We start from the raw sequence: 27,978 nt of genomic DNA, 5'->3' as shown, positions 1-27,978 counted from the left end.
TGGACTATTTTCTCTGTATCTATCTTTAGATATTGCGTGTCTTACAGTATCCTCTTTCTGGGTGTATGTACTATTTGTGGTTGATTTACAAGGCTGCGTTCATGCAGATGTGTTTTGGGAAAAGAGTAATGAAACTCTGATAAAATATAAATGCAAATCTCCAGTAGCTGGCAAGATGCGTCCACGTAACCCCAATAAGAGTTTAATCTGCTACTGTTGTCACATTGCGTTGACATCGTTCGGTAAGAATCAGCTACATCGATAAGTGTGAAATTATTCTACTCAAGCTGAGGACATTTTGCTGAATCGTTCACTACTTAAAACTTGAAACAAGTCAAACTGTTGATTTACACTTTGCGCATCCGCAGTAATGTTTGCATACTCTGTCGGTATAAGGAGAAACTATCCTTTTTATATAATGATTATGGTCCATTTTGATTACCCAATTATCCGATCACAACGTCAAAAAGTACAATTAAGTGCCTCCACGTCGTGTACATCACACATGCTTTGACGAATCCACTATTTACTAGATCCAAATTCAGATTTACGAATAGAGATTACACACCTCTGCCCTCTTTGAAAATACTCACAGAGGTAACTTTCTGGGCAAAATTGAAACGTCTCGTAAGTTTAAATAGCACGTTCATTTGAACAATTTATATGCTGTTTTTGCTGAGCTCTCCAGTAAAGGTTAAAAACAAACATGTCAAATGTCTGCTCTCTAGAACTAGAATGGTTTGCTCCAGGATATATCTAGAAATATATTACGCGTGCCTACTTTATAGAGTTCCTTTATGCTGCAATAGTTAAATACAAGAGCGACCCATTTGGACGTGACATGAAACATTACGGCGCCTAAAAACTTGTCATAAAACTTATGAGCTCTTACAAGAAATTCAAATTGAAAATAATTTTTGGTAACCGAATAGATATTGAAAAGAAATTAATCTTAATATAAAATCGCGGCTTTGTTTAATAATATTAAAGTGTTTAACTGAAATGTAAAATCCGGCTTGTATGTGGCTTTATTACACGTGCTTTTTACAGTAAAATGAGCATTTTTTGTTTTTTTAAGATGTCTAAAACTTTGGTATATATATATATACATATGATTATACAACTGCTTAGCCATACAGTGTAGTGGGTGTCACCGATTCCGGACTCCTAAACGTTTGAGCCTAATAACTGCTGCTTAACCTAATTCTCCCAGTTTTTCATATTGGATTTATAAACACAACAGAATTTACACATACGCTCACACTACCACAAAATGTTCCTGTTGTATCAACAACTTTGCACATAGTAAAAGACATTGTTTCGCTAATCAAATATATCCAACTTGGTGGCGCACTTTTAGTTTCCATTCTGCTCATAAAAAATAGCCCCCCTTCAGTCATATCTCTCGAGTGTAACCTATAATTAATAATTTTCCCTCGAAATTTTGTTGCTATCAGTTCACAATGATATGGGGTTATACATTTTTTTAGGTAAGACATAGTTGCATGTAGAACCTTTCGAATATGATTAACGTAATTGTATTCTATTTTGTAGAGAAGCAAGCCCGTCATTTCGCGCGAGTTTGTTTTTTGTTGTTCAACGAGTGAATTTTGTTTCACACATCGTCGTCGTCATGTGTTGTTCTCTTATCATGAGTTACCCGGCAAAACCTTTTCATACATCAGGAGCGTCAGTGCTGTTTAGCAGTGAACCTTTCAATAGTACTCTTACCATCGACGAATCTAGTCCTAAACAGAACGTTTGCGTTACTAAATAGGCCATCCTTTAGCGATACGATGACAAACTGAGACCCCTTGAAATGATTTTTGATCATTAACCCAATATTTTGAGTATGCGCAAGGTCAAGGGCGGCGTCCACCTCATCAAGGATGTAGATTGGCGCCGGTTTAAAAAGCAACATCGATAGAATAAGCGACAGAGCTACGAGAGATCGCTGACCGCCGCTTAACTCCGTGAGTGATTCCTTCCAGACCCCGCCAAATGACACCTTTAAAAAGTCCATCATGATTCAAGCAGAAAAAATCACCAGACGTCAAATGTCAACACACGCAAATAGTTACAACACCATAAATTCGATGTGAACCTATTGTAGGTTTATATATATGAAGGTTCACTTGATTCAAAGCAAGTATTTGAAAGTTAACATAAATTTTTTCAATATATCTCACAATAATATTCGTGGACCAGAACGTCATGTCACTGAATGTGATTAAAACATTTAGAAAAAAAATAAGAAATTATAGGGATGTATAATAGGATGCACAAAGTGCAAAAGTTCAGTACTAATTATAATGCATACCTTAACCTCTAGCCCATCGAGAAGACTGCGTCCATCCGGTGGTTGAAGTTTAGCACTAGCTCCCTTTAGAAGATTACTAAAAATATCACCAAAATCTTTGTTCACTTTCTTGTAGGCTGCCTTAATAGTTTCTTCTTTTCGTTTATCTAACTCCTGCATGGTTTGTAAGATACTATCTTTATCTTTCATAACTTGGGCGCGTTTCTTCATTAGATCTTTGTATTGCATCTCAATCTGAAATCCAGTCCATACAAACGGTAGTCCGTTTAAAAGCTACTTTCCAAAGAAAGCTAATCTTTCTTAAATTAGCATAGCAGCAGGTAGAATCCTAATTTAATTCAAATTATATGTTAGCATATATAGCCTTACAAAAAACGTTTATTTGATCAGGTGTAGTCTTGCGGGTAATCATAATCTCAACGCTGAATTTACCTGATCCGCCTGTGTGTGAGCACGTGTATTAACCGTCTTCGACAATTTCTCCTTTTGTCCAGAGAGTTCCTTAACCTTCTGGCTGATCTCACGTGGCTCATTTCGTGCAAAATCGAAATCGCCACTCGGTTTACCGAAGTGTTCGCGATCCCTACGTATCCACGGGTGATCGGTCAACATTGCCTTGACATCGGCCGCCGCGTCCAAGGCCTCCTTGCGTTTCTTTTTAACGTCGTGTTCAGTCTGTTGATTGCTGAGCTTCAATTCATCCGACTCCTTTTGTTTGCGCTCAATTTCTTTGTAGCGGCTACCAATCGCCGTTGTCTGCTGCTTGAGAAACTCTTTATGTTCATTGAGTCTTTTCGCAGCTTGTCCTTTCGTTTCGACCTTGGAAGCCTTAACATCCTCCGAAACTTTTAACTGTTCTGCTAGTTTATTTAGGGCCTCGTCACAGAGAGCTGATCTCTGCTGCGCTTCTGTAAATCGGCAAACGAGAAAAATAGAGACATGAACTTAAAAGATTACATTTGAACAAAAACACACGAGTCTATAATAGCATGCGATCGGGAAGTGAAAAATCCATTCACACACAATAATTAATATGAACATGATGAGAGTGAACATAATATAAAAACCTATTTTCATCGATTCTTTTTGCTACATAAAAATATTAAAGTATTACCATAAAAAACCGTCCTTGTTGAAAAATGCGCAACCATAAAAACTCCAGACTAGTCCTCAAATTTAACTAGAAATGAATGTGATCAAAGTAACACTCGAATTCAACTGTTCGCCGCAATAAGAATATGCATACCCTCAATCTCTTTAGTGAGAAGATCAATATCTCCTTGCAGTTCTCTCAGTTTCGCTTCTTCTGTTCCACATTTTTGAGCTGCTGCCTTTACAGCTTTAGCACAATTGTCAATTTTGGCTTTTGCCTCCTGAATAGCTTTCTCTTGCTGACCCTTGGCATCTTTCATGTGTTCCTTGAGTTCTTTAATTTTTGCGTCAACCTTGGTTTTGCGCGCACCCATTTCCTCAAAGGTCTTCCGATGTTTGCCAAGTTCAGCCTGCATTGATTCAACTTCTTCTTTCAGTTGAGCATGGAAGCTGTTCGCAAGTCGGGCTTTACATTGTCCCCATTCTGAGCGTCGCATCATCAGTACCTGATTAAGCTTGTTGTATCGTTCCGTGCGGGCCTCTCCTTTGCGTAACTCATCTATGACAGCGCAGTACCGCCGCTAATATGGCATAATATAAAAAAGTAGCATGAAATAGAAATATGTAATAAATATACTCAACACAATACAGTCCTATTACATGCCTGTACGAAACAGTATATAAAATTAAGAAATCAGTAAAATAAAATTGCATTTAGGACATCACGTGAGTGAAGTCACATTTGAAGTTACAAGTGATACCTCCACATGCCATTTGTGAAACAAACTAGAAATGATAGTATTTCTTCTAGAACAAGTTGCACTAGAACAGTGTTCATTCTCATTTATTGACTCATCTTGTACGAAGCGCATTAGAACTTTATGCTGAACAGAAAATCAACTATTTATGCAAACTATAACACGTAGAACGCTTAACCAAAACATGCATGGTCTACCGAAAGCAGACTCATTTAATCACCTCGATACTTTCCAGTTCAACGGCATTTCCACGACGTTCTTCGAGTTTCTCAAGAGCACTGGGACCCGGTGCCGACGATCCTCCACTTAACATTCCACTAGGATCACAAGTCGACCCGCAGATCGAGACAGTTTTGGTATTCACCGAATGATCGTAGGCTATTCGCTCAGCGATGTCGAGCGAAGAGGCAATCAAAGTTCGACCAAACACGTATTTCATCGTCTCTTCAAGCTTTCCGTCGAACGTAACGAGATCAAGTGCATTAAACACGTTGTCCTTCCCGGCAATTTTCTGAGCAGCCAGAAGTCGATCTTTGCCGACGTTTGAGCCTCGAATTTTGTTCAACGGAATTATTGTTACGCGTCGCTGGAGTCGACCATGCTTCAGAAGCTCCTTAGCGGTCTCGTCTGTATCGACAATTACTTGGAACAGTTTGCCGCCGGCTGCGGCCTCGATCGCGCGTGCCCATTTTTGATCTTTCAGCCGAAAAAGCTGGCAGACTGGTCCTATAACCTTAGATCGATCGAAGCTGGGGTAGGGATCATGGTAGCTAAACGTAAGGTGCGGATTGCGGGCATCAAAGTTATCCACCTCAGCCTTCAGTTGACGAACTTTGCGAGCTAGCTCATACTTCTGTACATCAAGCTCCTCCATATGTTGCGCATCGTAATTGAGCGCTTGAATCTGCTGTTGAAGGTAGGTGACGGCATCCTCATGACTCTACTCGTATTACAAATATGATACAACAATAGTGAAAATTCGTGAGCAGTTTATAATTAACAAGCTACGTATGTTAGATATATTCTCTCTCTGAAATTCAAGAAAAATACTTATACATAAAGTGGCAATACACAGAAAGATCTCCTTTACCTTGATTTCGGCGTTGTCCTTTTTGAGAAGGTTTTCAGTTTCGCCAAACTGTTTTGTTTTCATTTTGAGGAAGGGTTCGATGTGCGCTATAGCACGCTTGGCCTGCTGTAATTTGTCAGTGAAATCGGCTAATTCTACCTCCGCTTGTCGCAATTGTTCTGTAAGAGTCGCTGCCACTCCTTCCTCGTTCACGGTCATACCTTCAAAATGTCATCGAAAACGAAAAAAGCCCATCACAGCGAGGTTTACACTATAGGCGCTACTTCTTTCTAAACAAGAATAAAAAGGTTTCCAAATACGAGATTGCTTCGCAAGCCCGAACGCACCTCTATTCAAAGTTGCATGGGAAATTATAATTAATGTGATCTACAACCTACCTGGGTGTTAAGCTTGATGCGTCTTGAGCGACCAAATTTCATGCTGAGAGAAAGCAGAGTTGTTCCTTAGAGTCGAATGAACGATACACACATTCTACGTAGTTTTTGTAGATAAAAACTGTTCTTTTGTGTACACTGTGCAATTAGGCACCGATAACAGAAATAAAATTTGTTTTGAAATTCTCTGTGACCGTCCATAAGAATTAGTACCTTGCCTTATCCAACAGTCAAGCAAACAATAGCACTCATTTGTCAGAGCCACGAAGTAATAACTTACCCATGGCAAGAGCCTCTAGGTTTTTTTTAGCAAGCTCCAAAGCTTTGTCTGCACGATTCTTGTCTTCAAGTAAATTCCCTGAGAAAGCGTTAATTTTTTCTATGTCATCCTGTTTTCGCTTAATTTGTGTCTCAGCTTCTTGAAAGTTTTTTTTGACCTCAGCACGCGATTTTTGCTCGCCCCGAATCTGATCTTTAATGTGCTTTAGGTCAGATTCACTCTTCGCCAAATCAAGCTCACTGTCCTTCAAACATTTTTCCAACCTCTGAAAAAGAATATAAAATCTGAAAACCATGGGATTGTATACTTTTAAAAATCTAACTACCTAGCTACGATTTCTGTTAATTATGTAGATTAGAAAATACATTTCTCTGTAACACAAGCATGAATAAACCACAATTACATCTGAGTTAATTGGAGTCAGCTATTAATGCGAGAAGTTTATTATTAGGGCTTAAGGTTCCGACGAATCTATTTCCACGCAGCAAACATGAGAGCTCACCGTGAGTTTGTCACCACACTGTGCATTTTTTTTCATCTCAAGCTCTTTGACTTCTTCTTGAAGTTGTCGAATGAAATTTTTTAGTTCCTCCATTCTAGTCACGTTATCTTCTAAGACCTTTTCTAAGGCCTCGAGCTCGGTCATTTTTTGTCGCTCAGCCTCTTCAGCACAGACAAATTGCCATGCCAAGTGAATCTTCTGCAACTGCTCCAGTTGTCGGCAGATTGTATTATAGCGGGCAAAAGCTTGACGTTGTTCCGTCAACTGAAAACAACAAAGGGATCAATTCTACTTTTTTTGTTTCGTTTTTCTTCATTTTATGATAGGTAACTTAATGCTCGGCTCACTTTTTTCATTTGTGGCTCCAAATCTTCCTGGAGAATCTGGTTAATTTGTGCCAATTTGCTATCCTTCTTCTCAATGGTTTTCTGTGTTTCACGCTTCTTGTCTTCGTACATTCGAGTACCCGTGGCTTCCTCTAACATAGCGAGTATCTCGGGCGGTTTCATATTCAATACTTTCGTCACACGGCCTATAATAAAGACAACAAACAAATCTGTATATATATATATATATATATATATATATATAATCTAGAAAAGTGAACATGTTATTAATTACTTTATGAGACTTGAGAACCTTGACTTAAATCTTTTTTGACGCGTGTATACAATATGATGTCTTCGATCTACATGTTGGACAAGCCAACTTACCTTGCATGATAAGGAAATGTGGGTTGTTCACATTAAGAGACACTGATCCGAAGAGATCCTTGACTTTGTTTGTTGGAACAACAGTTCCATTTATTAGGTATCTGAAATTGATAACAAAATTTAACTCGTTCAAAATGATTTACGGAGACATCACAGTTCGTCTTTATAATATCTGAATCATAGTGCATAACTGATCAAAAATCTCTGGTCAGTCGAGAAATTAATCCTAGATTTGTTAGTGCGTTCGCTGTAAAGATTCTCAGATAACCTAACTGTGGAAAAATTCTTACATATTTACCAAGCCCTTTTTAGAGAAACTCTAATATTTTACAATAAGAATGCTAGTATGAATTATTTGCGAAAATTCTACATATTGTACTCACTTTTCCCTGAAGAGTACGCTTTTACTTTTTGAAGAAATATAGTAACTGCGCCGAAATGTTAACTTGATAGTTTTTGTTGAATCTTTCTATATTTACTCAACTCGTTTTTTTTTATATTTCTTTCTATATTTAGCTCAACTCGTGACGCTCTATTTCTAACATTGGTTCACAGTGTGCTACTAATGAGAAAATCCAAGTTCTATTATTGTGAGAGCGACTGAGCGTCTATCTACTGAATTTTTCAAATGCCGACCAATATTAGTTAATCGTGAGATTTCATTTTCTCGTATGCCCTCGCTATGATGAAGCATTTTTCTTACCTGTTTTTGCCTTGTTGCTTGTAAACCTGTCGGGTGATTGTGATTTCGCGGCACGCATCGTATCCTACAGGACTTTGAGACTTATCGCCATTATCAAACACTATCGACACGGTTGCCTTCTCGATTCCTGCCTGCCCGTTCTTGTAAATCAGTTCTTGGAGGCTGTTGGCACGAACGTGCGACAAGTTTGTGATGCCTATATAGATAAACGCACCACGATAAAAGTAATCAAATTAGATTAGATTGAGAATTATATGAAATTAGTCATTAAATTACGGATGTTAATCTTAATGGCATATTAAGTCTTAAATGCGAAAAAAGATCACGCATCTGAATCCGTCCGTTTCGATGAGCCTTGCATAACCGGTCAATATGTAAACCTGTGAAATAGATCCTTAGTATCCGACATTTGTTATAAAGAAGTGCATTCAGTAGCATAACTCAGATACTTTTTCCGAATAGTCGCATAATCTGATTTTTACTATCATATGTCATCAAATATCGTACATATGAAATGTCATAATGTGGCCAACTTACGATTTTAGAAACTAAATGTAAGATTATTTGTGTAGTTGATGTTGAATAAATAATATAGATATAAATATAAATAAAGAATGTGCAACACATTTTTTAGAAGTCAAAGAACCTAACCCGTTCGATTAAAATCGTCGTAATGAATAAGTTTTTCTCAAGTGCGATGTTACGATCAACATCACTCGAAACAGCAGTTCTGCAAAAACCAAATTTGATAATACTTGCTGTGACATACATTTTGACAAATTCTGGTGACCATTTGTTTTCATTCGTCGGAAAACCACGCAATTGCATTGCTTCTGTGCCTGTTAAATAATTCGGCTATTTTAAAACGCGCAGCTTATTTGGTGACAATTTTTATGTAGGAACAATTTAAAAGCACATGTAGTTAAGTTATATATTTGCCACAAAAACGCACTTCAAATAATATCCGCATTCACGAAACTCCATCTTGCTTTTCGGATAACCGATCATATCGAATCATTCTACTCTTATTTATGAAAATCTATGAAAAGCAATAGTAAATAACGTCCAAACACCATGTCATAAGAAAAAAGCTTAATTCATTCATAATAAATCAGCACACTACCCGTCATTGGATAATATCACCACTATTTTTTGTCAAACCCTATAACAGTTTTATATTACATAGTTTTGAGCGGGAAGAGTTTTCCACAAGTGCGCTATGTTTTCCTATTCACAATCATCAGCTGAGACCGGATGCTATGGCTAGATTACTGCCATTGATGATTTATACCAACTTCTTAATTATAGTAAATCAGGTTATTCATACTATTGAAAAGTCTGAACTTGTCTGTCCTTACCTAACACAAAACAGATTGAGTCGAGAATGTTGGATTTGCCCGAGCCGTTAAGGCCGGTGATTGCATTGAACGACGAGTCGAAACCCGTAATTTCCGTTTTCGTCGCGTACGACTTAAACCCATCCAAAATGATCTTTGTTATATGCATTGTCCCACAAGTTAGTCTAACGTGTATGTCACAAATTCGGAATCCAGTCAACTGGACATTTTATTTTTGCACGAATTTACTATTGCGGCAACGGCCGCCGTTCGATTCTCAAAACCGCCAAGAACACAGCAGCGCCTCCCCAGTTTGATGCATCGCCGTCCTCGGAGTGGCTGCTGCCCGCCAAAATATCGAAACCCAAGCAAAACATAGCAAGGCGCGTCATTCGAATAGCAGCCGGGATACTTAAAAGAGCACGACTGGACCAGTCGAGCGTGATCTCAATTCACTAAGTTAAAGATACCTAGTGGTCTACGTTTGAATCCGGATGTAGCACACCTTGTTTCATTCTAATGAAAGCCAACAGTTTTAAATAATCCTTAACGACTTAATTACTTAAACTGGTAAAAAGTATAGGGCAATTGCATTTTTGTTGATTAGGATTTAAGTAAACTTAATAATGTTATAAGCGGTCGACTAATGTGATTAATGGACAAGCGAAATGAACGACTTCGCCCTGGCACAGTAATTTTAAGGTCAGCGCCATAACAATAGTTAAGAAACTACTCTGCGTAGCGAATACTGCTTTTTTAGGTAGAACTTTACAGAGTTATTTATTTTTATATGGATTAACCCACTTTCTGATAGGCGAATCCTGGCGTAGACATACTCCGTTTTCTGCCGACAGCCAGCTGTCTGACGAGACGTCTAATGACGGTGCCGAACGTGAAACTCGAAACATTTAGTACATTGTGGAACGTAAGCTTATTAATTAATAATATATGCATTAAAAATGTGATAGGATTATATGTTGACGTCACAATCTGTGATTATAGGAGTACGTTATATGAAACTTTATTCGAACATTTATGTAACATAAACCTATTAATATATTGCTGTTCACAGAATAGATGCCTGTATTGAATATAGGATATACGATGATTACTTTTGAATTAAAATAGAGTAGAATGAAATCTATAAAATTGTTGTGTCTATGCAAGCGCAAGCGTGATGTAAATTAGTAAAATGTCCAGAGATAGACTATTTCGAACGTATTACGACAGCTTTTAGTCTATCCTCTTTTTCGCTGTATCATTTAAACGTGTATTGGCTTACTTAAATAACAGTGCTTTGTAACACATACTCTAATACGTTAAAAAGAAGAGAAGGAGAAATGCCAGTTGATAATCAACTGGCTACAGCACAAATTTACTAAACATCGTAATCCTCGATGGTTCAGTAAGTCTAGTAGCAATCTGACAATCTTTCTTAGCAACATACACGAAATGTATAAATTGACCCTAATAAAAGACGAAGTATAAGTAGGTTGTAGTTTGCTTGCTTGTGTATTCATGTTTGCCCTACGCTCTAATATTTAGCATCGCAATCAAAGAGCTAGCTGTCTTCTCGACCAGTACCGAGGGTGCCCAATTATTTACAACACGGTCTACGAATGGTATACACATTTTCAACTTTATTCCTCCAATTTTCGTTTAAGCTCTCGCATTCAATATTTTATAAAGTCATGTACATGCAAATAAAGAACAATTCGTTATACACAAACCAAAGGGGACTCGTGTCGTTCGCGTGTTCAGTTATACAGGGTGCTTGGGATAAACTACAACAGCCGCTGCTTATGGTACCTAAAAAAGATCGCTTTTTTTGAACAAAATCATAAACCTACAATGGCAAAGGCAGTAGGCTCGTCTTGAACTTGTCAACGAAGGTCAGCTAGCTTCTAATGTCTTCACACTGGACAACTTGCGACCAAGGTTATAAGCTTTATTAGTTACCTAAAATAAGCGATCGATACCGTTCGCCTCATTGTTGTATTCACGGGGCCTCTCAGGATATCTTCATAGGAAAAATTTCCATAAGGCAGATAAAAATACCCATGATAGAAATTGAACTAAACGAAAATTTACCAAGATGACTCAAAAAGCTATTTTTTATGATCTCGCAGCTATAATGCAAAGAATAGTGGCTAGTTTTGAATGGAGAACCTTTTTGTTAGAAAGCTGTGCAACGGGGAAAAACTATGTATTGGAAATAGAGACTAACACTTTTGATGGCTCAGCCGTTGTTAGTTTATCGTTATAGCGCGTATTATATTATAGTAAGTCGTACTGTACTGTAAATTGATATTGCCAGTAATCATTAATGGCTGTTTTTGAACCCTTTGCGCCCTTTTACATTCCTCTTTTTTTTGGCCTTTTCTGAGCTTTATATTTTTAAAATATTTGGCTTACTGTGAGCTCAGAAAGTAGGTTGGCTAATTTTTTGCACATGGCTTGTATGAGCGACGCCTTAAGAGCATAGCGGCACCGATATCACTGCACTTACTCTTACTATAACATTTAAAAGCTCTTCGATAATTGAACAGAGGCATCTTTGAACTTGTGACCGGTTCAGGTCTTAAGTTAAACCTGTGACTGAAGCAAATGGCAGTTACGTCTATTAAATACGTCCATCGCAAATATCTATGTCAGCAGATGCAGAAAAATCACCTCAATATCTGTTTTCATTTAGATGCTGTTTTTAAAGAAGTAACATCGCTCCTGTCTGAATTTATCCCGAACACATTGTATAATTATATTTGTGCCTGGTGACTGTTTGCTGGAGCCTGCCTTGGCGGCAGTGCTTTGCAGCTTTTATTATTAAATCAAAAGTTGTTCTGATATATTTTACCGTCTTTCGGCGTCCGATTTTTTCCATTATTTTATTTACATCCATATTTATCCATATGTTCATAGGTGTGTTTCTTGCTAGTTTCGTCTGTCTTTTATCTAACACGTAGGAAAGGAATGAAACTAGAACGTCCTCTATAATTTATGAATGGTAAATCTAAAATTTTTAACAATAATAGTACATTGCCGTTTTCAAAAATATAAGGAACACACTTCCTATATAATGCTTTCCTTAATGCCGAACTTCGGCTAAAACGAGTTCTTTTAATCTAACAAACATTTTTGCATAACGGTCGTTAGCTACTGAACAAAGAGAGTCTATGTAACACATAATCGATTCGATGATTGCAAGCCAGCTATGATTAAGAATCGCTTACCGAAAGTTAACCACTGACCACCGCAAACCGCTGTTACCCGCACAGTGTGTATCAACTTTTTGTTCTACAAAATCTTCAACCCTGGCCCGTTTGCTTCCACAGTCCATTGTTTTTTTTTCTTTGTAGAGGAATGTGTCAATTCAAGCATCTTGACGTATGTACAAGTGTCTGCGCCAGATCTTTTCTCCCTTACCCTTGTCCGCAACCTATTTCATATGAGTAAATAATTCAAAAGGTGGAACGGGTCTCGACAACCCCGAATTCGTAGGTTTTTCGTTCTCTCACTCGTCGTTACGTCACTACTTCAAATATACTTCTTTTTGTTCTTGACTAGATAATCACGATATCTCTTACGTCTTCCGTGCGCTCATTTTTCAACTCATATACCATTAGGCTGCCATTGGATATAGGAAGTTAAACAGCCTGTTTCATAGTCGTACGTGTTCCCCTCAAGTAAATCTATTTTTTTAAATTCCACATGTTTAAGCCAATTACATGCGTCCATCAAAATGATTGATCGCTCCCATAAAAGTCTAGCGGATCGCGTGCTATTTCTGGCAGCACTGTTTCTTTTAAATAATAGTCCGGTTTCATCATGAATTAGCCATTTGCCTAGCGATTTGTCGTTCGTTCCAATAAACACGGGCGCATCACAGAGGGTTAAACCCAACGAAAACGTAACTCTGTGATACTAGCGTTATGTCGCTAATGGCTGCGACTTCAAAGACAGCCTGATCAGTACAAGTCCACGCTTTGCTGCACCGTTTCAAATACATACTAATATTAGCCAGCTACTCCGTGAGTAAAGCTTGCTTTACATCTTCATCTGCAACTGCTGCTTTCTACATAGTACGTAGACTTTGAAAACAATTAATGACGATTTGTCAATTGCTCTGACAGGTTCGCTATATTATTATGCTCTTATGCGGTGACATTACAATGATCTCACGTTGCTTATATTCGACGTATTTGAGTACTGTCAAGTGTCTTACACTTAATTATTGGGTGACATGTCGTCCAAGTAAGCCTTCACCCACTTACATTTTTGTGTTTTCTCTATTTGAGCGGTTACTGAGGAACGCACAAGTTTTGTCGTGAAGATTATATTCCTTCTAGCGATTCTTTTTCTCGGTCGCTACTTACCCGGAGTTATAAAAACGACAAAGCTCGTCGTCAAATTCAACTTGTACTGTTAATCATTAATCAACCAATATCTAATCTCTTTTTTTTATTGAACTTACGAACTTCGTGCTTAGCAAAAGGCCAACACCGTAAGTTACGCAGATCAAACATTTTCCCACTTTATAATTTCTGATGATGCTACTTCCCGAACCTATTTCTCAACCCTATCTATTACTATAATAGATATATCTTTACAACAGTGTTATTAATTGTTCTCGTTGGTATCATTGTACCCGTTAATGCTCGTAATAGTGTTATTGCAGAGTTAGAAGTGGATCTTCATTCGAGGTTTATAGTTGACGGAATGAGTTTCGCACGCCTCCTGAAACAGTTGTGGCAAACACGTGAAGTAATGGCAGAAGCTGCACTGTAGATACGGGAAGTAATAAAACCAGATTGTAAGCGCCGAAAAGATGGTGATTAGTGTAACTAGGCCGAAGAACCAGCGGCGGCTGAGAAATCTGGCATCGCCATGATTTGCCCCATGAGGCATAGTGGCCAACACCACACCGATAATAAGTCCGAACACATGGCCAAAGTTGTCGGTCCACGGCGTGAAGCCACACACAAGGCCAACAAGAATAGGCGCAACCGCATGGCACACGGCTCGGCGTTTATCTGCGATTTCGTCCCACATCTCCCAAAGTTCGACGATGAATATGGCCATGATGCCGAAGAGCGCAGCTGATGGGCCAACATCAGCGCGATACGGTACGAAGCTAGCCGATGCCAAATTTCCACCAACCCCCGACAGCATGTAGATCGTGCCGATCCGATGTGGTCCGTAGATCTTCTCAACGTCACGCATCCACCGCATCTGAAGAAAGCACGTCAGCGCGAAATGAATGATGCCAGCGTGCAAGAATAACGATGTCACTAGTCGGTAAAACTGGTCGGGACGATCTGGCGACCTAATGAACGGAAACATTCCGCAGACATCCGACAAACAAGAGACCTGTGAGCAAAGAGCGGCCTCTTCGTGAAATGTGCCTCGCACGAAATCGCAGTACTCCCTTGTGGTGATTTCGCATTGGCCGTACGTGCCAAGACAGCAAGGTCGACCAACGACCTGGCAAGCCATATGAGCATCGCCAGTCGCCGATAGATCGCCAGCGCCGCTTCCGCTTCCTCGAACAGATGAGGGTACATGCTGTTTACGACATTTTGGCCATTTTGTGAAATCTTCAGGCCAGCGATAGGGTTCAATGGAAGCGGGCTCGTTGCAGTAGCGTGGGTCCTGGCCGCAGACTGACCCAACGAGGCTGCCGTGATGAATTTTTCTGTGCCACGTCGATAGATTTTCCTGCACCAGTGTATGATTCCAAGGTGGCACGAAAGCGTAGATTGCCATCATACGGGAATATAATTAGAGCAAGTAAAAAAAAAAGGTAAAAAAAGAGAACACAAATTAAAAAAAAATAATGAAAATAGCCGTTAGTTGACCACAAAATCAGTTTCCTCTGACAGTACACAAGACACTAGCATAGGTTTAATTGTAGTACATTTGTGAGGTCCGCTAGGATTTCGCTTGAAGACGACTAAATATAGGAAGAAAAAAGATTGAAGTACACTCTGCTACAAATGCTGCTCTTGTACACAGGCGCACGCATCGACAGTCAAATTTAAATAACATGCTCTGAAACACTCCAGCTACAGATACTACAAATAACATGAATTGATATTAATGTCGTCGGCACGCATACTTCAATGATCGTTTGCTTGATTAGCATTCACTAGTGGTTACCATTCCTAAACGAAACCATGCGGGAACGTCGGGCTTAAAACGAATTAATTATCCAGGATTGGGTCATGTATCGAACGCAGATACCGACCTGTCGGATGGCAAATAAAATTCGTAACGGCTGTTATTTTCAGGACTATCATGCTATTCGAACGTCTGCACAGCTTCATTGGCCATTGACAAATATCACAGTTACTTCGTCATTGTCCGAAGTGTTGGCCACTCCTTTTCCATTCTGGATGAGGAGAAAGTAAAACACGAGAATAAATCTTTTCATTGTTACAAGGATGCTATTAACGCGAACGAAAAAGTTCAGTAAATATCACATTGTTCGGATGCTTGTTGTATTCACTTTTATTATTTGTTATTTGCCTCTTCGCTGCGTTGTGATTCGCCGAAATATAAAAACAGTGCGTGAGTCCCGACTGGCGAACGGCTTAAGGCGTTTATGTCGTCATTTTAAATGCCAGCCATAGTCAAGCAGTTTATTGATTCCGTAGTTGTACTATAAATAGATAGCTCCATTACAGCTTCGCCGTGATTTTTCGCCTTCCGTTCCCACTTCAAATCTTCGAAGCAAGTTAGTGCGAAGTGCTGGTGAAGCAAAAAAAAACAAGCTAAGGGTATGATGGGATTGTTTGCAAACTAGATCTTCAACACTGGCTCAAGAAAGCTGCAGTCCTCTTGTCTCTGCATCACCTCATCGCCTCTCACCTTGTGCCTGTTGCTGACGTTTGGCGGAGGGATACTAGATAGGGCCGCAGCAGACGATGACGAAGTTGAAGGAGATACAGATCCCTCAAGCGAAGACTTGCACACAGAAGATAAATTGTATCAACCCACAAAGAGACCAAAATCGCAACCAGTGTCAAGATAATAAGGTCAGTTAGCCCATCAGACATCACCTGTCACCTAGTTCATATATGGATGCAATAATTAATCAGTAATGTACCTGTTGCTTTTCATTCTTCACTCAAAGATTAGAAATAACAGAACGAACCGTTTGTTGAATCGCCAGATCAGCTTTCACTGCCAATAGCCTATTGAGATTGGCTAGAGACTTCCCTTCAGCATTTCAACTGTTTGTTTAGTGCAGTGAGTTGCAGCAATAATTATTCGTGAGTCTATAATTTGTATATTGTCTATATATATATTCATTTCTAATTGCCCCTGCCGGCTTTAAGCAGGAATATCTACGAGAAAACTTCATCTTGTATGTAACATCATGCTACATACAAATAAAAGCGAAGTCCATAATATTAAGACTACTTCAGTACATGATATCTCAAGTTACGATGCCCGTGAAAACAACTGTACCAAGGATTGGGCGCTGGAAAAGTTGTTGATTATTCGTTACATAAAAAAATAGTCGAAACAAAGCTGCGCTTTTTATTGAGCCATACCGAACACTGGTCCTTTTGCGTCTGTACACATCCCGATCTATCATGGCGTACACAACAAGCCGTTTCCCGTTCCCGATTAACATCACGTACGATTTCGGCCCGAATTCCAGGATCGTCCCTTATGCACGGTGTGAATCGTGCACCAAGATGAATGAGGTCTGCCTCACGGTTCCCGAACCAAATATTCTGCGGCTCCTCAACGTCAACGTTTTCAAGGGTCAAAGATGTCACCATCACAAGATTGGCCCTGCGTTCCTTCGTAAAGCCCCACGGTCCGAAACCGTAAATGCTCAGAGAGAAGACCAGGATCAACTTAAACGGAGAGTTTGCAGTAGCCACAGTAAATAACAATGGTTAATAAGTGGTCTATGGAATAATTTTCTGTCTGAAATCCGAGGCAAAAAAACAGGGCTTTTTTTAATGTTGAGTGGTTTTCCAACTGTACATTATCTGTTGGGGAACGTAATTTGTACAGATTGTTGTGTCTGAAAGCAGCCTGGAAAGGAGCCTATGAACGGCAGATGCACGTTACATCAACGACGGTCAGTTGTCACTCAATTCTCTTGTCGTCGTTACCTAAGTAGATAGTCATCATAAATTAACATAGTGGTGAGAGCAGTAAATACAAAATGCTCGCTTGATCTATTCGTCAGATTGAAGCCGGCCTTTGATCAATGGCTCGACGATGTTCATAGTTCGAGTCGGCCAAGTCGACGTTCTACTAACAGACCTGAATTAGGTCTCTTTAAGGTCGATATTAAAAAAAGCAATGAAAAAGCCACTTTCAAATAAATAGAAGTCGAAGTAGCTAATTTCAGCCAATACCAACGCAGAACCAAGAACAAGATAAGGTCTAAACTTAGTGGGTGCTATTGCAGTTAGGAAATGCTAGTTTATATCTCGTAGATAGATATTATGCCCACAGCTTAGATATGAGGCCCCATGTCCGTAAACGAAATTTCCATAATAACCTTTAAAACAAAAATATAGGCAAACTGGCAAAAAGGACCACCCTCAACAACACATATCTAATAAAGGATAATGCCGTGGAAAATTATATACAGATTCCCATAGTACTGACGAATACTCAAAAAATTTTCGCGTATACTTACTAACTGTGCTACGGTGACATAGTAGGTGAAAATAGGCCGATACTCAATCGCGTCTACAGTTTGCATCTGAAGAAATTTTTTCAAGCCCTGCGTGACGCTCACTTGACGCTTCTGTTTTTTCAGGTCCTCAGGAGCTGTCCCTCTACACCAAAGCCAGTTTTTTCCTTTACTGTGCCCTGTAGCAGAATCAGGCTGAAAACAACAATATGACAATTAGACACACGTCAACCTGAAGGACACATGGGCCGTAAGTATCAAAGTGAATCCGAGAAAGTGAGGAACCAACACAAACACATGCCAGATAGTTTTCAGACAGTAGACGCAAAAAATAGTGTATTGTTTTGCCTTAGTGAAACATGGACAAATCTAGATTTTCCACAGTTGAAATAATTGTGGCATGACAGCATAACACGGATAAACTCAACTCAGCTTACTAAAAAAGGATTCAATGGGTCTTGCATCTCAAACTCAAATTCACGGAAAAAGCCTAGTGGGAAACAGAGCAAAGCGTTGAATGATGAATACATGCTAAAACATTTCGAATCTCTATTCAAAACGAACAATGTTAGATTACGTAAGTATTTAGATTCGTAAAAAAACAGTTCAAATATTATGCCAATCAATCCATTATCGCAGCATGATTAAACAATACTGAGCTAAAATCCGCCCTAGATTAGCTCGTCTTTACTTGAAAAGCATAGGTAGATACATAACGCTATTTCTGAATGAAGGAAACCTTAGACACAGAAAACAAATTAAGATAAAGCTGAACAAATGAATCTCACATATTGGTGCTGAAATCTAGATAGAAAATAACAACATTCGTGAATACAACTAAACCAACAATAATAATGACTCGCGTTAACAGATTGTGTCAAGTTGAACAATCAATCACAGAACTGCCGATAGCTCGACTAACTGACAGTGTTTGTCTTTAACAAAATATATTCTAATTTATTATAATAGCGTATCATCTATCTGTACACAAATAAGGCACATTGACTTCACATGCGCATTGAAAGAGTTCAAACGACGACAAACTACAGGCTCTCATGGCAACGACAGGGCCCACATTATTGGAGTAATGACTGCGTCGACTAAGCTGTAACGTGAACGTCTAAAATAGTTGCTGGCGAGTTTCGCTTCAGGCGGCGAATTGTCAACTCAGTTGCAATAGCTAGTGCGAGTTATTACTAGCACACTGTCTTCTTGGCAAATGACGTGCGACGGTTAAGAATTAGCCCCCTGAATGCATATGTGGACGCAAACGCACGAAGGCATGCACCGGAAATGCAGGTTATTCTAGCTTCTCATTCGTGGCTAGTTATCAACTGGTAGTCTAATTTCGTCGCAATTCACCTCGTCGTCTGCGGTGGGTACGTCGATAAGGTTATCTAATAGCGCTCGCCCCTCGAGTTCCGGTCGGAGCATGGCTTGCATTCGTATCCTCCTACTTTCGGGGAACAAGGCCATCCGATGTTCCGCCAACGGCGCCGTGTACATGGCAATCTGTGAAAGGATTGAAACCGAACAATGAAACAATATATCCTATATTGTCCTATATTAGATAGACGAACCAGCTACATGCTGTAGGGCTACGTCTTATCGCTAGTCAAAAGTTGAAGGGACCAGATCAAATGAGAAGTTGTTTATTTCAAAATATCCGCTTTTTACCTGCGTAAATGCTAACTTGCTAAAGTCTCTCGATTGCAAAGATGCATCAGTTAATTGAATTGGCTCGATTCGATAATCGAGACAGATGTTATAGCAGGCTTTAACAGGACCGAACACTTCGCAGCGTACCTAATATATGATGCTACTAACCTCAGACTGCTTTTCCGTTGGTGTTTCACGGCCCATGATACTGCGCGTTTTCTTCTGGAGCTTCTGACAGCCTTCGACAACGAGTTGGAGCACCGATGGCTTTGTTAGCTTTGGTGTTGTATCGGGTGTACATGTTTTGAGATTGTAGCGTTTGGACAGTACTGAACGTCGCCTCTCTTTTAATTTACTCCGCGACTGTTCCGTCAGTAGAAGAAAGTCCTGCGCTTCTTCCTTGACTTGGCTGTAATGAAACGCGGAATAAACTGATTCGCAGATATATTCAGGGTAACAAGACTGTACTGGATTATCTCTTGGTGTAATACACTGCGTTCGGCAACTTCGGCAACGAAGGCAACAAACTATACAAGCAATTCCACTGCCTCCGGATGAAATAGTTTACAGACTATTTTAACGTTATTCAGTCACAGCACAAACGAAAGGTTCGGAGCAAACCTAACCAAGAAACCTAACCGAAATAAAGCCTTGCCTGGATGCGTGATTAGGTAAACGGTGTTTATGAGTTCTGCTAGCCCCTTACGTCTTTTCTTATACACCCTATTACTAGCAGTATTGTAGAACTGTTTGATGCCACGCATACAGTGTTATCTATGTAAATCTATTCGTATAAACTAGAATAAATTTGCCTGTATTAAATGGACTGTGTAAAACCTGTAACAAATTACGTGTTTTCTCGTTAATTACTGTGACGGCTAACTACCGCACCCGGGATCCTCTTTGTCGTCCTGCGCACAGCAATTTGTAACCTTGTTACGGAATAAAAGCTTCTTAACTTAGAACTGATCGGATTCGCGTTCCAGGTTTTTGCTAGGGGATGTACATTACACGAGACATTCATTGAGCGAACATTTCATACAAATTTCCCGCTAGAGTTTCTTGTCGAAGACTGAAGGTAAAACAAGTTGTGGCCTATAGCTTTGATTTTATTATTATCCTCAAGCAGATTAGTTTGCATTTGTTTAGCTGAGGCAGATCGCCTGTACCTGACAAATTTTTCGCTTAGAGCTGGTGAAGCCAATAATAACATAACATACGAATGGACTGACCGTAAACTAGAAATGACCGTGTAAAGCTAGCTTTTATTACAACACACTCATTTACTGGCTTTATAATCTATTTACTGATTTAATTATTCAGCAACTTCAGATGTGGTCAAGATCTGAAAATCTGAAATTCACGAGTTGAGGTATCCTCGTTTGATCCTTAACTAATGCCCTTGTTTAGCCATGGGCTGTATTTCGCGTTTCATACTAGAAAGAAATACCGCACCGGCACGTTGGCAGATTATACTGTCAATGATCTAAAGCCCTCTAGCTGGTACGATGACGAATAGTTCCTGGGGACTGAACGGAACAAACAAAGACATCACTGTGGTAATATTTTACCATGGATTGGGTGACAGGTGTCGACCCAAGCGAGCATTATGGTTGGTATAACGCTGGTTACCACATAGCTCCGAGCTCAACTGCAAAACTTTCACGCTACGAGTTGCTGCTTTTATTACAACCTTATTGTATATTATATCACTTTTTTTCTTCTCAAATATGCATCTTATAAAGGTTTACGTAAAGGATGGTCACTATGGTTGCAAATAGGACTAATAAGACTAATGATATCATTGTTTAACTCCTCGCTCTAACGATGCGATGAGTTCTGCATAGCCATTAGGAGTGATGCAGGTGCCTATATAAAAGGAGCACGCCTTGTCGTGGTATTGGCTAAGAAGGCCAATGACTCACCGAGCAGAGCGCCAGGTCTTCCGATGACTGGCACTCAATGAGTTACGGTTTATTTTTGAGCAGTCGGCTACGCTAATTCTTACCAATGCTAACAAAAACAGTGATTGAATCCAAGTGGTCTATATACTCAGTAACTGTCGGATATAAGTAATCTCGAAGACAATGCAACCTCTTTAAGTTGACGCTTGACCTGGAGCGCCGATTCTAGTGTGTTTTTGAACATTCTTATGGAAGCTGTGAAGCGCGAATAGAAGACCTCGTAGGCACAAAATCTTCATGTGTGTCGTTTTAGCTCTAGCTCAATCTTTCTTTTCTATGGAAGTATTTTTTTATTATAAGAAAGATTTCCGTAAAACGTTTTTCACGAATAGCGAGACTTTCGCCCACAACTATCGTAAAACTCGTGCTTGACAGCATCCTCTGTACTGTCTCACGCGTCACCGGAACTTTACGCAGTTACACCTGCGTGTACGAAACTACTCGATCCAAAACTTAAATTTATCTAGTAGTATTTATTGCAAGGTTAAAGGAACGGAGTTTACTATTGCGTAGCAGTTTTACTGGACGCACATGCAAGTTATAGCATAACTTATATACCCTCAGATACCAATTGCTCGCAACCAATCATAAATTTCTTTCTGATATTTTCATTCGCTACTCATTGATATGCGATTCGTTCATCGTGACGTTTCGTTCTGAGGTGTGTACGCTTTCCTCGCCTTTTCTTTTATTATGAACAAAGGAGATTACACACTGTCATAATTCTATTCGAAGCTGTTACAATCAGTTTTGTGTAATGTGTTCTGAGTAATATTTCAACTCTAGTAAAAACGTTAACTGCTATACAATCAACTTGAAAATCCGACCCTTCAGCATATACCACCTATTTGAAGGAATACTTTGTAATGTCTATAAAATAAAATGTATTACTTACGCAGCATAACACTGAACTCTTATGACAAATGCGTGTTGACAAATGCGTGTTCGATTTGAATATTATAGAGTGTCGGCAAATTTCATATAAGCCTACGTCTTTGCTGTCCATTTTGCCATACTAAAAGTTATCAGTCAAAGTCGATATCACAGAAGTAAACAAAGTCAACCAACAATACACAACGTTCGTCCATTAACCATGCAGCTTAGTGGAAAGAACTCAATGTGAGTCATGATCATAGCTGGGATAATACTACGACAATAACGACATAAAGTCACTTCGGTTAAATAAATTAGTTATTCTCTAATACTTCTCATGGCCTTACTGTTGTTTTTATAGCAGCTTAGACAACACTGCATTGTTTGAGAAGTAGTAAAAATCGATTATATCTAGAAGGTCTGCTACATCCGTATAAAATATTTCGAATAGATTGGGGTACATTCTTGTGTTGTGTTTGTCGTTTGGTATACGTTCTTTTACTGTTCCTCTCTGTTAGAAAGAGACAGATCCTAGAGCAGAACCATAAGCTCACCGAAGGGGCCTTGTGTTTAATATGTGAGCAAAAACTAGCTATGATCGTATGTCTTCACACCGATTTTAGATTTATATTACGGACCTACTTGCTTAAGCAACATCCAGGGTTTATACTGCTGCAAGCCACCCTGTCTGCCTGCGGCTTTCGAAGAATCAGAAGACGAAACAAAAGGTCTACAGTAAGGCTTAGATTGACAGTTCGGAAATGTACTGACAGAACGCTGAAAATCATCTCTCATAATCCCAAAACTTTGATGCAGATATTACAGGTTGCTTCGAGAAGATATTCGTCAATTTAGCTGCGCAGATAATTCCTGGCACCTGAGTTTTCTGACCGTTTTGTACTCTTGGGTTTTTTGACTTTTGACCTATTGTCAGTCCAAGATTACAACCTCTTGAATTTTTTGTCGGATGGGTTTAAGCAAGACTAACCGGTCTACACTCTCCAACATTGCTTACGTCAGGGTTACTTTTGAATCTTTTTTTGCTCACGATTTATTTGGATTTTAACTTTAATAAAATAAATATTCGCAAATTTGAAAAAGGTATCTGAACATGACCTCTGGGCGTTTTAGGGTGGTAAAGTCGCACCCTTTAAGCAAGTAACAGTGTCACTGGACATTGTGTAAATACATCCTTAAATGTCTCCTTCAGCAAATGCAAGTTAATGCACCTGAATTTCCATTTAAGGGCAACATAAGCAATAGACAAGCGCCACTAATTTCCCGATCGCCCCGTAATATAATATACGTATAATAATACACATACATCACGATGCTTTAATCCTTCAAAAATTCAACCGACATTATTCGTAGTCAATCATTTAATAGGCTATTGCTCACACTTAAAAGTGAGCGGCATATCAGCGTCATCCTATTTCCATTTTAAAAATGGTTGGTTGCGTTCCTATAAATATTAGTGACATTGGCTGGCGTTATATTGGCTTTTTTATCTGCGGCTGATGACTATCACATAGGTACGCTGCACTATTAACTTACGTGAGCGTTTGTTACGCACAGATTTATGGAAGACGGGCACATGCAACTTCTTTCTTGGTGCCATCGAAGTGGCAATATTTATCTTTGGGCTGGGCTATAGAACGAGCACAACTAGGAAGTCAGTGCACCCCACTATAGACAATGGTCCATTAAATGGGTAAAAGCTAAATGGAGTTGTGAGAATCCGCACGGCTGGTATGGATTAGTAGTGACATTTGGTTCATTGAAAAGATGCGATTACGTTAATGGAGACTAGAAACGAAAATACTGCTATTGTGATTCAATTGTAACGAGAATACGAAATAGGAAATTCACAGCACTGAATAGGGCGCTGGCGATGTTAGAAGTAAGATATTGGATTCACTATGACCTAATGGTGTGGAAAATAAATAATCTAGTTGAGCTAGTTACAAATTGATTGTTTCTTATATTTTAATTATTGCAAATCCAAATTCTCTTTAAATACATAGATGCATTTTGGTGTTATTTCGGCTTGCGTGTCCTATGTAGGAACGCGTCTTAAGCTCATTGTCTAAATTGATCTAAATATAACCTAAATTTAATTGACCACATGCTAAGATGGTGGGCTTCTAAATGATAAAACTCAAGTGAGAAAATAATTTGAACCAAATCTCACTATAGTGATCGAATAGGCCCGCGTGCCTACGCCTTATATTTTTCGTGTTTTACGTCCGGTACTCAAGCCGTTGGGCATTACTTGAGACGGCTGGCTCCCCTAAGCACGAAGCGAAGTGTCTACGGCCCGATGCGAGTCTACAGCAGTAAGTGTTCGTAAGTTTAGCAGACAAATACGTAGCCCACTGCGCTATCGCGGAACCTTCTGCGTGGCTACACCTGTGCTCTTTTAAGTGAATAGTCATATGCCACTTCATCAATACTTGGTGCATATACGAAACCCGGTGGACAAATTGACAGACAGATGGTCTATGCTGAAATTTTGTAAAAAACATTACAAATATAGGAAGTACCTACCGCTAAGTTATGTCTGCTATTACCAAATTAAGGCCGTTCAAATTTGACCTTTCTGTTCACCACAGAAAGACCTATTCCAGAATCAGATTTACAGATGCAGAGATGAGAGAAAATGTCAATATTATAATTTTCTCTATTCACAGGTTGCATAGACTGTATCGTTGGTAGGAATTGATTGAAGGCATATCCAACAGAATCGATTGCATTCACTTATGTTTTTTAATCAATTTTCTTTTCTTTATAAGTTTAACCATATTAAACAAGCCAACCTGAAGCAGTACTTCAGTTGTTTGACTGTTGTGCCCGGCACTGCCCTACTTACGGACTGTCTCAGACGGCCCTTTCAGTGCAAAACCAAAAATATATAGAGTTAGCTTTGAAGACGGATTACCTCTTGTGTGCTTTAGTTTAGCAAGCAAATACACAGTATCATTACGAGGGCAAAGTAGAAGATTCATGGGAAGCCCATCTTCAGGTCAACTTTTAATTAATATTAACAGTTTCACTTCGAATATACCAGTCCGCTAGAGCTGTGCCGCCATTACATTGTCTTCACTAATTTGTATTGAAAATGTCACTTGAAATACTTTCGACTTAAAAAGGTTTCGTAATCAATACGGGACTCGGTAGTTTACATCGTAACTTGGTCTCTTTGTTCCTTCTTTGTAGATAAGTAGATTTTGAACGAGCAAAAATGGTTTTGGTAATGTTTATCTAATTACATATTAATATATAGAGATGGTGTATGCGATAAATGTGTAGATTTTTCTGCCAAAATGAAAAAGAAATTCAAACTCGAACATAACAAACATATTCACTTCCATTAGACAGTAGAAGCAACACAATTTCTAACCAATCCACTCTTCGGTTAAACCACAACGCCGCGTTATTTGTCTAACACGCATACATCCCGTAAGTATAAAACTATACTTTTCACCACGAAATTTTCCGACATAACAGAGATGCTTATGATTATTATTGTTATCATCACCGTCGTTTCTACGCTGAACTCGATACATTGAAAATCGAAATACTGTTAACGTAAGCCGTTCACTTACTGCTATGGTACCAACTAGCTACTGCTTTCGGTGCACCTTAAATGAGTCATCTAACAAAGAGAACTACCTTTCTGTGCAATATGAATGCCGACTTTACGATATTTTCCAAAAGTTGTTGATTGAATTATTTTTAATCTGCCATTTCATTACCGACTTGGAAATGGACTTGGACACATATCAATAATACATATATGTAGTGTATAACTTAACTCCATGTGAAAATGTTTTGGTAATATGCTTAGGCCCATCAAGATCTTCAGGGTTTGCTCGGTTCAGTAGCCATCCAATGAATATATGGGTTAGTTAATCGTTAATGGGTTAGTTAATAGTTTTAAATTAATTTATCTTGCTGTTTACGATTCAATGCCGATCGAACGTTCCTTTTAAAGATCTATCAAGCGGTGTGTGTTTTGTCTCCAGTCTAGAAAATATCCCGTCATATTTAGTTAACTTGTGTTATACATACCTGACCGTCCTGCGAAGCGATCTGCTTAGTTGAAGTCCTTCCCTGGACGGAGGATCTGATCCCCCGCCTGCACGGCTGCCGCCGCCTCCTGCTCCAACAGATGCGCCATTTCCAGACCCCGTTTGAACTGGGGTGACGGCCTCGTCTGCTCGATCTTTTACCATGATTCTTCAGATAATGTCACTCACTGGATAAACACCCGCACACCTTGCCGCTAACAGTTATCCCTAATGCTTGTATCCACTATCGTAATTTGTATCTACTTGAGTCCGCGATTCTTATGTAAAGTATTCCCCCCCCTCCCCTACGGTATTTGCGCGGCACTGTTACGTCTACCCTTACTTTTCAGTCGCTCTCGGATTTCGACGAAAGGCAAATCGTATACAATTTGCTCCCAAATCTTAAAAGGTTACGGTCTAAGTCAGCTGCGGTGTGGAGACAGTCACTTCACAGGTCACTAGAGTATACCGATAATCTTTGTCTTACTTTTCTGGTCTGTGTTGAGGGTTACACTCAATAAACCGTAAACAGATATATTTCCTTTTTTCTTTTCAATATATAATTGCCGATACGCATCCACTCATTCTGTTTCAGTCTGTGTGGCCGACAAAAAAATTTGTGGCCGAGCACAAAACAGCTGGTGAAAGACGTAAAATTATGTGTCAAAAGTTAAGTGGACAGGCAGCAGTTTACCTGGGTGAACCAGCTGAACGAGTAACTGACAAAAAAGTTACTCAGTCAACAAAGTTTAATCGCGTACTGAAATGGTCAGCCCCTACTACTCCTATTATCACCACAACTACGATAATTCTAAATTACCAGTGAGAATCACGTCAATAGAAAAAAGACAATGACTCAACCAAATGGTGCTTTCTATATGTGGGCGACAATTGCAAGCGAATCTGTGTCTCCCTAGCTTTGACCAACTACACAATCAGAGCGACTGTTTTTGGGGGTAGATACCTCATCCAGAAACAACCACACGAGTACTAAATCGCGATACTGCCCCCGCACGAGCTTCGTTTTGAGTGTTGATTACTCCGAATCACAACAGCTCGTTCATGCAATCGGAGCGCAGCCATTTACTACGCTGCTGTCCTTTCACAGTGGCGCTCCGAGTCTGCAGGACTCCACTGCTCCTCGGTTCGAACGCTTCAACATCGCCCACCACTCACGGTAGGCAATACAATCGTCAGTAATAACAATACACCCTTCTCGTTGAGAGCCAAGCTGCCGTGAGCAGAACTCACTTGTTTCGCTCTTTTAACCCAATAATAGACGGGGTCTATTTGCTACTGCATATTGCGTACGCATAGAGGAATAGTTCATTCAGTAATACATTGTTAAACACTAGATCGCGGTGGCTACTCGGTGAATGAGCAGGCGCGAAGCCAAGCAGACGCCACGAGCAACTGGCGCCTATTACTCGTTATTATTGTATAAATAATCGATAGGAATGAGGATTTGACGGATGGAAACGAGTGCTGGTATAATCATCTAGGATAATTTCAATGAATAATTTAACCGTACCAGAAATGGGCTTGTCGTTGAGCCTAATGGGTATTTGATGAGGGCAA

At 39.5% G+C, this 27,978-nt stretch overlaps 2 protein-coding genes and 1 long non-coding RNA gene across 8 annotated transcripts; 1 reads left to right on the top strand and 2 right to left on the bottom strand.

Moving 5' to 3' along the window:
* Positions 1-952: 952 nt before the first annotated feature.
* On the bottom strand, positions 953-9,470 carry LOC111248790 (structural maintenance of chromosomes protein 2-like). 3 transcript variants are annotated; one of them, XM_022801731.2, is made up of 13 exons: positions 8,785-8,935; positions 8,602-8,671; positions 7,833-8,028; positions 7,130-7,230; positions 6,764-6,948; positions 6,417-6,680; positions 5,915-6,179; positions 5,261-5,460; positions 4,391-5,110; positions 3,567-3,993; positions 2,753-3,228; positions 2,321-2,554; positions 953-2,008 (listed from the first exon to the last, which is right to left on the bottom strand). In XM_022801731.2, the coding sequence occupies exons 1-13, from the start codon at positions 8,800-8,802 to the stop codon at positions 1,691-1,693; spliced, it is 3,474 nt and encodes a 1,157-aa protein (XP_022657466.1). In that variant the 5' UTR covers positions 8,803-8,935; the 3' UTR covers positions 953-1,690. The 3 variants fall into 3 exon arrangements, with proteins under 3 accessions (XP_022657466.1, XP_022657465.1, XP_086844700.1); XM_022801730.2 differs by lacking the exons at positions 8,602-8,671; positions 8,785-8,935 and adding an exon at positions 9,191-9,470; XM_086988574.1 differs by lacking the exons at positions 8,602-8,671; positions 8,785-8,935 and adding an exon at positions 8,956-8,977.
* A 106-nt stretch (positions 9,471-9,576) lies between these two features.
* LOC147755752 (uncharacterized) lies at positions 9,577-20,467 on the top strand. 3 transcript variants are annotated; one of them, XR_015327421.1, is made up of 4 exons: positions 9,577-9,871; positions 9,984-16,203; positions 16,836-17,267; positions 17,961-20,467. It is a non-coding gene; the product is annotated as an uncharacterized LOC147755752 (long non-coding RNA). The 3 variants fall into 3 exon arrangements; XR_015327420.1 differs by having other exon boundaries at positions 9,984-17,267; positions 17,961-18,084; positions 18,831-20,467; XR_015327419.1 differs by having other exon boundaries at positions 9,984-17,267.
* rho-5 (rhomboid-5) lies at positions 10,788-27,761 on the bottom strand. 2 transcript variants are annotated; one of them, XM_022801732.2, is made up of 7 exons: positions 26,402-27,761; positions 19,662-19,902; positions 19,197-19,346; positions 17,838-18,029; positions 16,726-17,037; positions 16,037-16,132; positions 10,788-14,884 (listed from the first exon to the last, which is right to left on the bottom strand). In XM_022801732.2, the coding sequence occupies exons 1-7, from the start codon at positions 26,563-26,565 to the stop codon at positions 13,847-13,849; spliced, it is 2,193 nt and encodes a 730-aa protein (XP_022657467.1). In that variant the 5' UTR covers positions 26,566-27,761; the 3' UTR covers positions 10,788-13,846. The 2 variants fall into 2 exon arrangements, with proteins under 2 accessions (XP_022657467.1, XP_022657468.1); XM_022801733.2 differs by lacking the exon at positions 16,037-16,132 and having other exon boundaries at positions 26,402-27,760.
* Between the last annotated feature and the right edge of the window lie 217 nt (positions 27,762-27,978).

This window comes from Varroa destructor, unplaced genomic scaffold (assembly GCF_002443255.2).
Source record: "Varroa destructor unplaced genomic scaffold, Vdes_3.0 BEIS01000004.1, whole genome shotgun sequence".
Classification (NCBI taxonomy): domain Eukaryota; kingdom Metazoa; phylum Arthropoda; class Arachnida; order Mesostigmata; family Varroidae; genus Varroa; species Varroa destructor.
Note: the sequence above shows the minus strand (reverse complement) of the source record. Positions and strands in the feature narration are given on the sequence as shown.

Bases quoted from the DNA above. Each gene is read 5' to 3' on its own strand.
- rho-5 (XM_022801732.2), bottom strand. From the start codon at position 26,565: ATGGTAAAAGATCGAGCAGACGAGGCCGTCACCCCAGTTCAAACGGGG. The intron at 18,030-19,196 runs GTGAATTGCGAC...TGTTGTTTTCAG, and splicing joins TACCCACCGCAGACGACGAG to CCTGATTCTGCTACAGGGCA. The intron at 17,038-17,837 runs GTAAGTATACGC...TCTCCGTTTAAG, and splicing joins ATGTCACCGTAGCACAGTTA to TTGATCCTGGTCTTCTCTCT.
- LOC111248790 (XM_022801730.2), bottom strand. From the start codon at position 9,338: ATGCATATAACAAAGATCATTTTGGATGGGTTTAAGTCGTACGCGACG. The intron at 3,229-3,566 runs GTATGCATATTC...GCCGATTTACAG, and splicing joins TCTCACTAAAGAGATTGAGG to AAGCGCAGCAGAGATCAGCT. The intron at 2,009-2,320 runs GTATGCATTATA...GACTTTTTAAAG, and splicing joins TCGATGGGCTAGAGGTTAAG to GTGTCATTTGGCGGGGTCTG.